We start from the raw sequence: 13,997 nt of genomic DNA on the forward strand, positions 1-13,997 counted from the left end.
TCCTTACACAATGTTCCAGTAAATTCCAAGTGCAAATCTGACAGAAAATGTTCAGAACTTCTACAGGAACTGATAGAGGTGTACAAGATAATAAGAGGAATAGATAGAGTGGATAGCCAGCGCCTCTTCCCCAGGGAACCACTGCTCAATACAAGAGGGCATAGCTTTAAGGTAAGGGGTGGGAAGTTCAAGGGGGATATTAGAGGAAGGTTTTTTACTCAGAGAGTGGTTGGTGTGTGGAATGCACTGCCTGAGTCACTGGTGGAGGCAGATACACTAGTGAAGTTTAAGAGACTACTAGACAGGTATATGGAGGAATCTAAGGTGGGGGCTTATATGGGAGGCAGGGTTTGAGGGTCGGCACAACATTGTGAGCCGAAGGGCCTGTACTGTGCTGTACTATTCTATGTTCTGTGTTACTCTAATTTTCTGTTAAATTGATCTAAATTCTCAAGAACTTCAAAGTTCAAGAATTACCATGATTCCTGCTGATAACTATGCACACAATGTTCAATATCTTTATGAGTAATTATATGCATGGATCTACTTACCTCTCCCAACACTGCTACTGACATACATACACACATCTTTAGAAAGTGTCATTTAATACAGTGAATTATTGATAACAAGAAATACAGTTTTATCCAACAAAAGAACAATTTTGCTTCGTCATAAACGATAATTGTAATCACATTTCATATATTCTTGTTAGCAATTAATTACTTTGGAAGGTCATCAGCTTATGCTGCTTTGTTGTGTGGGATAATAAATGAATCCATTATCATAGCTCAAACCAAATTAACAAAACTAGTATGAAATCCTTAAAGTTTGATTGATGATACAACCTATGCAACTTCTCCACTTAACAAATGTTCATCACTAAAATCTAATACAGTCTTAAATCTTTGGGTAATTTTTGTTATTTTTATATTTCAAGAAATGTGCATTTATATAGCATATATGAAAGATCTGCTGTTACAAATAGATCTCAAAAGCTTTGACACGTTCTTAAGCAAAGCTAGAGGAGTACAACTAATAGTATCCACAAATGCAATTGTTTCATTCCATGCATATTATGTTAAAATTTTAATGGAGTTTGAATGACCAGTTATCAATTATAAAACTGTCAGACTGATTAAGTGTCAGTTTGTGTTCGTTTTGCTTGCTTTGAGCAATGGTGCCATATTTACAGTTTTCTAATCCTGCTCTCCCAAAATTTTCATTGAGTTTTGAAAATCTACAACTAACTGCTAACTAAACGCATCTCCCCCATTTCATGCCGCATCTGCTCTCAGGATGAGGCTTTTCATTCTAGGACGAGGGAGATGTCCTCCTTTTTTAAAGAAAGGGGCTTCCCTTCCTCCACCATCAGCTCTGCTCTCAAATGCATCTCCCCCATTTCACGCACATCTGCTCTCACTCCATCTTCCCGCCACCCCACTAGGAATAGGGTTCCCCTGGTCCTCACCCACCACCCCACCAGCCTCCAGGTCCAACATATTATTCTCCGTAACTTCCGCCACCTCCAACAGGATCCCACCACTAAGCACACCTTCCCCCCCCCCCCCGCTTTCCGCAGGGATTGCTCCCTACGCAACTCCCTTGTCCATTCATACCCCCCATCCCTCCCCACTGATCTCCCTCCTGGCACTTATCCATGTAAGCAGAACAAGTGCTACACATGCCCTTACACTTCCTCCCTCACCACCATTCAGGGCCCCAGACAGTCCTTCCAGGTGAGGCGACACTTCACCTGTGAGTCGGCTGGGGTGATATACTGCGTCCGTTTCTCCCGATGTGGCCGTCTATATATTGGTGAGACCCGACACAGACTGGGAGATCGTTTCGCTGAACACCTACGCTCATCCGCCAGAGAAGGCAGGATCTCCCAGTGGCCACACATTTTAATTCTACATCCCATTCCCATTCTGACATGTCTATCCACGGCCTCCTCTACTGTAAAGATGAAGCCACACTCAGGTTGGAGGAACAACACCTTATATTCCATCTGGGTAGCCTCCAACCTGATGGCATGAACATTGACTTCTCTAACTTCCGCTAATGCCCCACCTCCCCCTCGTACCCCATCCGTTATTTATTTATATACACACACATTCTTCCTCTCTCTCTCCTTTTTCTCCCTCTGTCCCTCTGACTATACCCCTTGCCCATCCTCTGGTTTTTTTCCCCCCTCCCCCTTTTCCTTCTCCCTAGGCCTCCTGTCCCATGATCCTTTCATATCCCTTTTGCCAATCATCTGTCCAGCTCTTGGCTCCATCCCTTCCCCTCCTGTCTTCTCCTATCATTTTGGATCTCCCCCTCCCCCTCCCACTTTCAAATCTCTTACTAGCTCTTCCTTCAGTTAGTCCTGACGAAGGATCTCGGCCTGAAACGTCGACTGTACCTCTTCCTAGAGATGCTGCCTGACCTGCTGTGTTCACCAGCAACTTTGATGTGTGTTGCTTAACTAATTGCTCCACTGCCTTTAAAAACCTTGGATGTAGACCACTGGCTTCTAATGACTTGCTCACCTTCAGACCCATTACTTTTTTCAATACAGTAGTTTGTTCTTTGTGATTACTATTGTTACAAGTTCTTCCTTTTATTTGAAATCAGGCCATCTGTTGTCTTTGGGATGTGTTCAGTGTCTTCCAACATGAAAACTGATGCAAAGTATTGATTTAACTTCTCCAATGTTTCCATGTTTCCTGTTATTAATTCATTAGTCTTACTTCTCAGGGGTATCACATTTAGATACTCTCATCCTTTTTTTAAACATCCACAGAACTTTTTACTGGTTGATTTGATGTTTTTCGCCAGTGTATAATTAATTTTCTCCCTCCTTAGCCTTTTAGGACCTGAAAAATACCCAGCCTTCTAGTCTGTACTAAAACCTTTTCCCCATTTTTATCTATAACTGTTGAATTTAATATCTTCCTTGACCTTATTTTGTTAACCATAAATCATATTCATTAAATTTCTCTATCTGATTGGGATATATTTCTGCTAAGTATTATGAAAGAGCTGCTTAACCATCTGTCATTTTTCGTCTACAGACCTTTCCTTGTACTGTCTTTTTTTAAGTAAAAGACAATAGATTGGACCCAAGCTGCTTACTCTCAAATGGTACCCAGAATTGTATCAAGTTGTGATCCCTATTGCCATGGTCATTCATTAATCTTACAGCACTGCATATGATGGGGTAGATTTATTAACCATAGGTCCAGACACAATCTCTCCTGAAATCTAGGTCTGCAGCTTTCAAATCAGGTGACCTAACTCTGATCTTTATAAGAAAACAAGATAGGATCTCCATAAAGCTATCATTGATGTTAAGAGACAGTACCAGTCCAAAATCAAGTCCGTCCAGACATCATCTGTAGCAGGGCTTATATATTATTACAAATCACAAAGTCAGGCACCATGCCAACAACAGCACATCCCTTCCAGATTAGCATAATGCATTCTCTGCACATTTACACTGAAGAGAACAAGTATGCCATCACACACTCTGACAGAATCCAGTACACCGGACTCTACAGTTATAATCGTAGGCGTACCATCAGCCTTCCAGAGAGTGGACCTGCGGAAAGCATAGGGCCTGGCCATGTCCTTAGATCTTATATGGATCAGGTGGCAAGGGTATTTGCAGACATTTTTAACCTCTCCCAGCTTTCAATCTCTGAAACCAGCTTCAGGCTGGGGTTTCCTCCTACTTTAAGCAAATCCCAATCATCCTAGTACCCAAGAAAAACAGATAACATGCCACATCGTCTACCATTCTGTGACTCTGACATCTACCACCATGAAATGCTTTGATAGGCTGGTCATGGCACACATCAACTCCAACTTTCCAACAATCTCAACCCACTACAATTTGCCTACCACTGACACAAGTCCAAGGTGAATGCCATCATCCTAGCTCTCACACTCATCTCTGGAACATCTGGGCAGTAAAGACACCTACTTCAGCCTAATGTTTACTAATTACAGCTTCGTCTTCGATACTGTAATTCCAAGCAAACTCATCACCAAATGTCGGACCTTGGGAATCAACACCTCCCTCTGCAACTGGATTCATAACATCCTGGCAAACAGACTGCAATCAATAGGGATAGGCAGCAAAACCTCTTCCACAATTATTCTGAATACTGGTGCACCACAAACATGTATCCTCAGCCCCTTACTCTACACACTGTACAGTTACAACTGTGAGGCCAGATTCCGCTCTAACTTATACTGCTGTAGCGGGCTGCATCTCCAATAATGATGAGTTAGAGTACCAGAAGGAGAAAGAGAGCTAAGTAACTGAGTAATTTTTCCCTCATCTTTAGCCAAACAAAAGCACTGTTCATTGACCAGCTCAGGAAAGGGGGCAGTGCACATGTTCCTGTCTATATCAACGGTGCTGTGGTTGAAAGGGTTGAGAGCTTCAAGTTCCTATGAGTGAAAATCACCAATAGCCTGTCTTAGAGTAATTGAACACTACAGTACAAAAGCAGCCCCATCGGCCCATCTGCTGTAGTCTATACCGAAGCATTAATCTGCCTAGTCCCATCAACCTGCACCTGAACCATAGTCCTCATACCCCTCTCATTCATGTAACTATACAAATTTCTCTTAAATGTTGAAATTGATCCCACATCTACCACTTGGGCTGGCAGCTCATTCCACACTCTCACTACCCTCATGATCCCCTAAAACATTTCAGCTTTCACCCTTATCCTACCACCTCTAGATGTAGTCTCATCCAACCTCAGTAGTAATAGCCTACTTGCTTTTACCTATCTATATCCCCCATTATTTTATATAAGTCTATCAAATCTCCCCTCAATCTTCTATGTTCCATGGAATAAAGTTCAAACCTATTCAACCTTTCCTGATAACTCAGGTCCTCAAGTCCCAGCAACATCCTTGTAAATCTTCACTGCACTCTTTTAATCTTACTTAGATCTTTCCCGTAAGTAGGTGACCAAAACTGAAAACAATATGCCAAATTATGCCTCTGCAACATCTTATACCAATTCAACAAACAGTGGTTGGTGCTGGACCTGCAACTGCTCACGATATACATTAATGATCTGGAAGAGGCGACCAAGTGTAGCATATCTAAGTTTGCTAGTGATACTAAATTGAGCAGAAGAGCAAATTGTGCACAAGATAACGAGAGTCTGCAGAGACATATAGATAGGTTAAGTGAGTGGGCAAGAGTCTGGCAGATGGAGTACAATGTTAGTAAATGCAAGGTCATCCACTTTGGAAGGAAAAATGAAAGAACAGATTATTATTTGAATGGTAAAATATTGCAGCATGCTGCTATGCAGAAGGACTTGGGAGTGGTGTGCATGAATCACAAAAGGTTGATTTGCAGGTGCAGCAGGTTATCAAGAAGGCAAATGGAATGTTGGCCTTCATTGCTAGAGGGACTGAATTTAAGAGCAAGGAGGTTATGCTGCAACTGTATAGGGTACTGGGAGGGTGCATGCAGTTCTGGTCTCCTTACTTGAGGAAGGATATACTGGCTCTGGAGGAGATGCAGAGGAGGTTCACCAGGTTGATTCCAGAGATGAGGGGGGTTAGACCAAGAGGAGAGATTGAGTCTCTTGGAACTGTACTCGCTGGAATTCAGAAGAATGAGAGGAGATCTTTTAGAAATATATAAAATTATGAAAGGGATAGATAAGACAGAGGCAGGAAAGTTGTTTCCACTGGTAAGTGAGACTAAAACTAGGGGATATAACCTCAAGATTTGAGGGAGTACAGGGATGAGGAGGAACTGCTTTTCCCAGAGAGTGGTGAATCTGTGGATTTCTCTGCCCAATGAAGCTGTGGAGGCTACCTTAGTAAATATATTTAAGACAAGGTTGGATAGATTTTTGCATAGTAGGAGAATTAAGGGTTAAAGGAAAAAGGCAGGTAGGTGGAGATGAGTCTGTGGTCAGATCAGCAATGATCTTATTGAATGGCGGAGCAGGCTCAATGGACCAGATCACAAACAACAATGGACTCAGCACTGATCTCTACTGCACACCATTAGTCACAGGCCTCCAGTCAGAGAGGCAAATGTTTACAACCACTCTCTAGCTTCTTCTGTGAAGCCAAAGTCTAATCCAATTTACTACCTCATCTTGATTGCCCAGTAACTGAACCATCTTGACAAGGTCCCATTGGGGACCTTGTCAAAGTCCATGTAGACAACTTCCACTGCCTTGCCTTCATCAGCTTTGTTGGTAGATTCCTCAAAAAAGCACTATAAGATTGGTTAGATACGACTTACCACACACAAAGTCATGCTGACTTTCCCTGATCAGTCCCTGTCCATCCAAATCCTTACAGTGTATATCTGGTCCCTTAGAATACCTTCCAATAACTTTCCCACACTGAAGTCAAACTCATCAGCCTATAATTTCCTGGCTTATTCCTACAGCCTTTCTTAAACAACAGAACAGCATTAGCTATCCTCCAATCCTCTGGCATCTCAGGACATCTTAAATATCTCTGCTCGGCCCCTGAAATTGCTGCACCAGCCTCCCACAGAGTCTGAGGGAGCATACTGTCAAGTCCTGGGGATTCATCCGCCCTAATTTGCTTCAAGACTGATTATACCTCCTCCTTTGTAATCTGTATCGGGTCTGTTAAAGCTTACTTGTGATTATTACCCGTTACCCGATGCAAGAACACACAGTACTACAGAGGATAAAGCAACGGCTTTTTTATTAGTAGCTCGCTACTAGAAAGAGAGCCCTCCTTAGGCACACACGGGGCCCGTACTGCTGGGGTGGTGGTGGTGGTGGTGGTGTGTGTGTCTCTCTCTCTCTCTCTGTCTCCCTCCCTCCCTCTCCCTTCAAGCACACAGATACAGAGTCTTTTTATACCCTTTTTGTCATGTACAGGAAACAATTTTTCAGCTACCCCCATAGTCACATGCTCAGCAACAGAGGTATTTTGAGACAAAGACCCCTTGGTTACCTTAAAAGGCAAAAGCCATCAAACTCAGACAATGTGCACAATGAGGTAGTTCCTCAACCGTAGTTCCACATTTTTTTAGACAGAATATAATTAAATTACCACATCCTGCAGATGAAACAAGGATTGCAAGGTCGTACTGAACCTTTGTCCAACTTATAGAACTAGTTACGAGACAAAAACAGAAAAGTGGAACCCAATCCACAAAACATAACTTCTGCAAAATTGTCAGTCTGAAAGCAACACAGGCAGATTACTCAGAACGGAACAGACAGAAGTCTGCAGCAACTTTTTTTGCAAGAGTCCAAAAATCATCTCCCAACCCCTCTAACCCTTTAACATCTCAGGTCCATGACATTGCCCCAAATCTATAGACTCTGTATCCATTTCCCTAGTAAATACAGATGCAAGAAATCTATCCTTTGGCTGCATGCATATATTATCTCTGATCTTGCAGAGGACCAGTTGTGTCCTCTGCTACCCTTTTGCGCTCAGTATATCTGTAGAAGTCCTTAGGATTCCCCTTCACCTTGTCTGCTAGAACAACCTCGTGTCTTCTTTAGCCCTCTTGATTTCCTAAAGTGCTATCTTGCATTTCTTATACTCCTCAAGTACCTCATTTGTTTTTGCCTACCTGTACCTGCAATGCACCTCCTTTTTTTTCTTAATCAGGGTCTCAATACCTCTCAAAAACCAAGGTTCCCTGAACCTGTTATCTTTGCCTTTTATTCTGACAGGGATATGCAAACACTGAACTCTCAAATTTTCACTTTTAAAGGCCTCCCACTTTTAAGGACAAGGACACATTTGCCAGAAAAAAACCAGTCCCAATCCACACTTGATATCCTTTCTGATACCATCAAAAATTTGCCTTTCTCCAATTTAGAATCTCGAGCCAAAGACCAGACCTATCCTTTTGCATTACTTTGAAATTAGAAACATTGTGATCACTAGATACAAAGTGTTCCCCTATACATGGTCTATAATGTAATCTCATTAACATGGTCATACATTTCTTATTCTTCAGTTCTACCTATAGTGGTTCACTAGATGAGCTCTCCAGTCTGTCCTTACTGAGCACTGCCGTGACATTTCCCCTGACTAGAAATGTCACCCCTTTAATCCCTCCTGCTCCATTGTCTAGAACAACAGAACCCTGCAATATTGAGCTGCTAGTCCTGTCTCACTAATGGCTAAAAATGTCATAATTCCACGTGCTGTTCCATCACCTAAGCTCATGCACCTTTCTGACAATACTTCTTGCATATACGCAGCTCAGAATGTTAGTCTCACCGCGCTCAACCTTTTGAACCCTGACCTTATCTATCGGCTTAGCATCACGTTTCTCCACAATCACTCCACTATCAGTTCTGGGGTGCTCTGGTTCCTAAACCTCTGAAACTCTAGTATAAACCCCAATGTGCAACACTAGCAAACCTTCCCACTCGGATATTAGTCTGCCTCCACTTCAGTGCAAACCTCCTTGCATTGAAGGTCCTATCTTCCCAAGAAGAGAGCCCAATGATCCATCTGAAGCCCTCCCTTCTGCACCAACTCCTTATCCATATGTTAAACTGTATGATCTTCCTACTTCTGGCCTCACTAACATGTGGCATGAGTAGCAATCCTGAAATCACAATCCTGGAGGTCCTGTCCTTTAACTTAGCTCCTAACTCCCTGAATTGGCTTTTCTGGACTTTGTCATCCATCCTATCCATGTCATTGGTACCGACGTAGACCACAACCTCTGACTGCTCACCCTCCCATTTAAGAATGTTGTGGACTCGATCTGAGATGTCCCTAACCCTGGCACCCAGGAGGCAACAACCATCCAGGAATCTCATTCTTATCCACAGAACCTCCTTTCTGTTCTGCAAATCACCGAATCCCCAATCACTACAGCTCTCCTCTTCTCCCCCCTCCCTTCCGAGCCACAGATACAGACGCAGTACCACAGACCTGCTCGCTCCAACTTCTCTCTGGTAGGTTACCACCCTCCCCCCAGCAGTATCCAAAGTGGTACACTTATTACTAAGGGGAATAGCCACAGAGGTACTGTGCACTGGCTGCCTATTCCCTTTCCCTCTCCTGACAGTCACCGAGGTACCTGTCTCCTGCAACTTAAGAGTTTGATCATCTCCCTGTAGCTCTCATCTATCACCTTCTCATTCTCCCATATGAGCCAAAGGTCATCGAGCTGCAGCTCCAGTTCCTTAACATGGTCTCTAAGGAGCCGCAGCTCTATGCACGTCATTTAGATGTCATTGCCAGGGGGACTGGAGGTCTCCTAAAGTTCCCACATCTCACACAAGGAACATATAACTAACTCTAGACACATTCTTAGCGTACTAGCTATGTACTAACAGAAAAAAAAACTTTACTGGAAACTTAATCACAAACAAGAGAAAATCTGGAAATCCGAGCGACACACACAAAATGCTGGAGGAACTCAGCAAGCCAGGCAGCACCTAAGAAAAGATTACAGTCGACATTTCAGCCCAAAATGTTGAATACTCTTTTCCTAAATGCTGCCTGACTTGCTGAGTTCCTCCAGCATTTTGTGTGTTTACTGGAAACTTAGTGCCTGCTTCTGTGCTTGCCCAAGCCTGCTGAGCCACTCTAACACTGCACCACTTCAACAACAGCCACTCCACTTACACCTTCCTTCTCTTTATTGGCTCAAATAAAACTCACTCCCGGCAAGACTTGCAGTTTTCAATTGGCTCTAGCCCAGCAAGATGACGCTCTCTCACTCACTACTTCAAAACACGTGATCTAGTCTTGATCCAAGAAAGCTCACCAATACCATTATTTTCTCAGGAGGTTAAGAAATTTGGTATGTCCCTATCAACCCTTGCCAATTTTTAATCGCTGCACCAAAGAAAGCATCTTATCTGCATGCATAATGGCAACTGCTCTACACATGACTGCAAGAAACCGCAGAGTTGTGAACACAGCTCAGTACATCACGGAAACCAGCCTCCCCTCTAGGGACTCTGCCTACTTCTCTCCCTACCTCAGTAAAGCAGCCAGCATAATCAAAGGTTCTACCCACCCTGGACATTCTCTCTTCTCCCGTTGAGAAGAAGATACCATAAGACCATAGACCACAAGACATTGGAGCAGAATTAGGCCATTCAGTCCATCGAGTCTGCTCCATCATTCTGTCATAGCTGATTTATTATTCCCCTCAACCTCAACCTCATGCCTTCTGCCAGTAACGTTTGACTAATAAAGATTTTATCAACCTCTGCTTTAAATATACCCAGTGATTTGCTCTCCACAGTCGTCCATGGCAATGAATTCCACAGATTCACCACCATCTGGCTAACGAAATTCCTTTTCATCTCTGTACTAAAGGAACATCCTTGTAGTCTGAGGCTGTGCCCTCCGGTCCTAGACTCCCCCTCTATGGAAATCATCCACTCAAAAAATGCACACATGCCAACCACCAAATTACCTATTTTAAAAAGTTTCCAAGTGCCGAAGTGACAGTGGGACTCAATAGATGTTTCTATGGTCAACAGTTGTTTTACAGTAGTGCCCCTTTAAATCACTTCGCTATAGAACAGACAACACTATGAAACATCTTTGGATTGTGACACAGATTGGAATGTCACATAATTTCCACCTGCATATCTCTAAAAGCATATTTAAGGAATTAACTTGCACAAGGAATAACATCACCAGATGGATACCTATATGATAAATGTATCATCAGCACAAAGATGAATTGTGAAGTATCCAGCTGAATTGGTAGTATGGCATAATTCAATTGTAAATGGCCGTCTCTGTGTTCTGATTCAGAACAATATGATTTGCATGTGTAGGTACTAAAGTTTAGCTACTAAGCCCCAAAATCATCCCACAATGATCATACATGATATAAATTTCTACAATTGGCTCAATTAGGCATTATGGTAGAGCCTTGGTCTGCCGAGGATAAGTCAATATTAGTATAGATACAGTATTGCAATAAATCTCATTATCCCAATCTATAACATAACATTTGCTTAAAGTGTAGTTCTTTGAAATAAGAATAATCAGCCTCTACTGTATGTAGTACCATTAAGCAAAATGATCAGCTCTGACAGGGAACTACTGCCTTCAAGAGGAGAGAAAACCGAAGAGTAGAACAATGTAGTTTTTTTTTATTCTACATCAAAGATTCTAAATACTGTGGTTAAGTATCATGAAAGTCTACATGAGTCCCAGAAATTTAGAAACGTGTTATCTGAAAACCTACCAATAGATGTCTTGTGTGATAAACTGCTGTTCACTGAAACCTACGAAAAACAAATTTTGTAAATATTGAAAATGAACATAAGCGCAGAGATTGTAGATTTTACTGCAAAAGCACAAGTTTTTCAACCATGTTTGTGTTTCAAGTAACAAAATTAACAATATTAAAGCTAGAATCAATCATTAATACAGTATCATGCAAACTCTTACACAGATATACAAATATAGCTAGGGGACCTTATATTTTTGCAGTTATGTAGTCATTTTATGTAATGTACTGTACCAGTGCACAAAAAAAAATTCATGATATATGTGAGTGATGATAAACCCGATTCTGACACGGGTCTCTACTGTGGACTGAGAGTGAGAAGGGTGCAGGTAAAGCGGAATCATGGTTGGAGAAAGGGGAAGGGAGAATGCATGGAGCGGGAAGCACCCAAGAGACATTCTGTAATGATCAATAAACCAATTGTTTGAAATCAAGTTGCTTGGTGTCACAGAGCTGGGTGTGTTTGCACCTGCGCCATCCTCCCCACTACCACGCCCCTCCCCCCCAATCTCTGGCACTCTTTCCCTGCCACTTGTCCTACACCCTTCCCACAGCGCTCCACCCTCGCCATTCTCAGCATCCTTTGCTCCCTCCAGATTTACAAATTCGCTCTCTGCTCCACATTGGCCAATATAGTACTGTGCAAAGGTCTTGGCACCCTAGGTAAATATATGCGCCTAAGCCTTTTGCACAGTACTATATTTCCCCTAAATTACTCTTTTGAATTTATGCATATAGTAGTACTGACACATTCTTGACAATGATTTTACCTTCAAACTTCAAAATGGGGGCAGGACACCATTATGTCCACACCGATCATTATTCACCTTCCATAATTTTTCATCATTTATTTTTACAACGTTTCTAATGAAGACTATTGATATTGGTGAAAAACTAGAGAACTGATTTGTGAAATTATGTTGTTTACTGAAATTCTAATATGCAACATATTTCAATTCAAACCTTAAACAACTGCCATGCTTCCATTTGTCCAGGCTAGAACACATGGCAGAACTGCAAGCAATACAGAATTTAAACTTTCTTATAACTATCATAAACTTAAAACAAAATGGTGACATAATTTTGCCTGAAAACACAAGAGACTGTAGATGCTGGATGAACTCAATGGTCAGGTAGCATTTATGGAGGGAAATGGACATTTGATGCTTCATTCCTTGTGAGGGATCATAATCTGAAATATTGACTGCTGCCTGTTCCTCCAGCTCTTTTGTGTGTTCCTCGACATTACTTCAGTTGTTTTATTTTGATATGTGCATGCTGTTTTAAAAGAGATGCTTTTATAGGGTAGGAGTTATTTATCCAGCTCGGCAGCACTTAATTTAAATAAGTTACCAAACCCAAAGTGTAACAATAGACCTAATAATGAACGTAAAAAACAAAATGTTCAAATATCAGGCTATTTCTTTTTTAGCCAATTTCCATGCAGACAAAATTATTCAAACTTAAAAAAATGACTACTGCACTATCAAAATTCAAGGCTTTGACTGCTTTAAAGATAGAATAAACAAATTCATGTTGTCAACAAAAAGATTTTGGGCACTCAGTTAATACAATTTCCATGACTTGATTTTTGTTTAGAATTTACCATCGTCATAGGTCGTTGATCCTTTCCACCTAGAAGGAACCGTTCACTCAAAGTAATCATGCTGAGCATCAATCAGTTTGGTAGAGAATCAGAATCAGAATCAGGTTTATCATCACCGGCGTGCGACGTGAAATTTGTTAACTTAGCAGCAGCAGTTCAATGCAATACATAATATAGAAGAAAAAATAATAACAATAAGTAAATCAATTACAGTGGATGTATATTGAATAGATTAAAATTCGGGCAAAAAACAGAAATAATATATTAAAAAAACTGAGGTAGTGTTCACGGGTTCAATGTCCATTTAGGAATTGAATGGCAGAGGGGAAGAAGCTGTTCCTGAATCGTGTGCCTTCAGGATTCTGTACCTCCAACCTGATGGTAACAGTGAGAAAACAGCATGCCCTGGGTGCTGGAGGCTCTTAATAATTGATGCTACCTTTCTGAGACACTACTCCTTGAAGATGTCCTGGGTATTTTGTAGGCTCATACCCAAGTTGAAGCCAATTAAAGTTACAACCCTCTGCAGCTTCTTTCGGTCCTGTGCAGTAGCACGCGCCCCCCCCCCCCCACCATACCAGACAGTCATGCAGCCTGTCAGAATGCTCTCCACAGTACATCTATAGAAGTGTTTGAGTGTATTTGTTGTCATACCAAATCTCTACAAACTCCTAATGAAGTATAGCCGCTGTCTTGCCTTCTTTATAACTGCATCAATATGTTAGGACCAGGTTAGATCCTCAGAGACCCTGACATCCAGGAACTTGAAACTGCTCACTCTCTCCACTTCTGATCCCTCTGTGAGAAATGGTATGTCATGTTCCTTCATCTTACCCTTCCATAAGTCCACAATCAGCTTTTTCGTCTTACTGACATTTGCGTACAAAATAGTTTAATGCAAAGAATTGCTGATGACAAAGCAGTTAACAGCAATTCTGCAAAACTCATGAAACTGTACATATACTTTTCTACATACCTAAATATAACCTCTCCTAAAACGATTTTCTGAATACTAGCATACAGGAGTTCAAGGAAAAATGTTAAATGTTACGGCAGTTTTTTTTTCCCCAGAGTATACTTCTCCAATTATCTGAACGATATCAGATATGACTAAACTATAACACTGTTTAGGAG

At 41.7% G+C, this 13,997-nt stretch overlaps 1 protein-coding gene across 3 annotated transcripts in view; it reads right to left on the reverse strand.

Annotated features, from left to right (window-relative positions):
- b3glcta (beta 3-glucosyltransferase a) overlaps positions 1-13,997 on the reverse strand; it is a 192,895-nt gene that overhangs the window by 173,186 nt on the left and 5,712 nt on the right. For 2 of the 3 annotated variants that reach the window (XR_011886565.1, XM_072262943.1), the window contains exon 3: positions 11,213-11,252. Coding sequence is in view for 2 of the 3 variants with exons in the window: in XM_072262943.1 (XP_072119044.1) it covers positions 11,213-11,252 (40 nt within the window). In the remaining variant the exon portion in view is untranslated. Of the gene's footprint in view, positions 1-11,212; positions 11,253-12,863; positions 13,005-13,997 lie in introns of all 3 variants that reach the window. The other variant, XM_072262944.1, reaches the window with a different exon arrangement.

Source organism: Mobula birostris, chromosome 7, assembly GCF_030028105.1.
Source record: "Mobula birostris isolate sMobBir1 chromosome 7, sMobBir1.hap1, whole genome shotgun sequence".
Lineage (NCBI taxonomy): Eukaryota > Metazoa > Chordata > Chondrichthyes > Myliobatiformes > Myliobatidae > Mobula > Mobula birostris.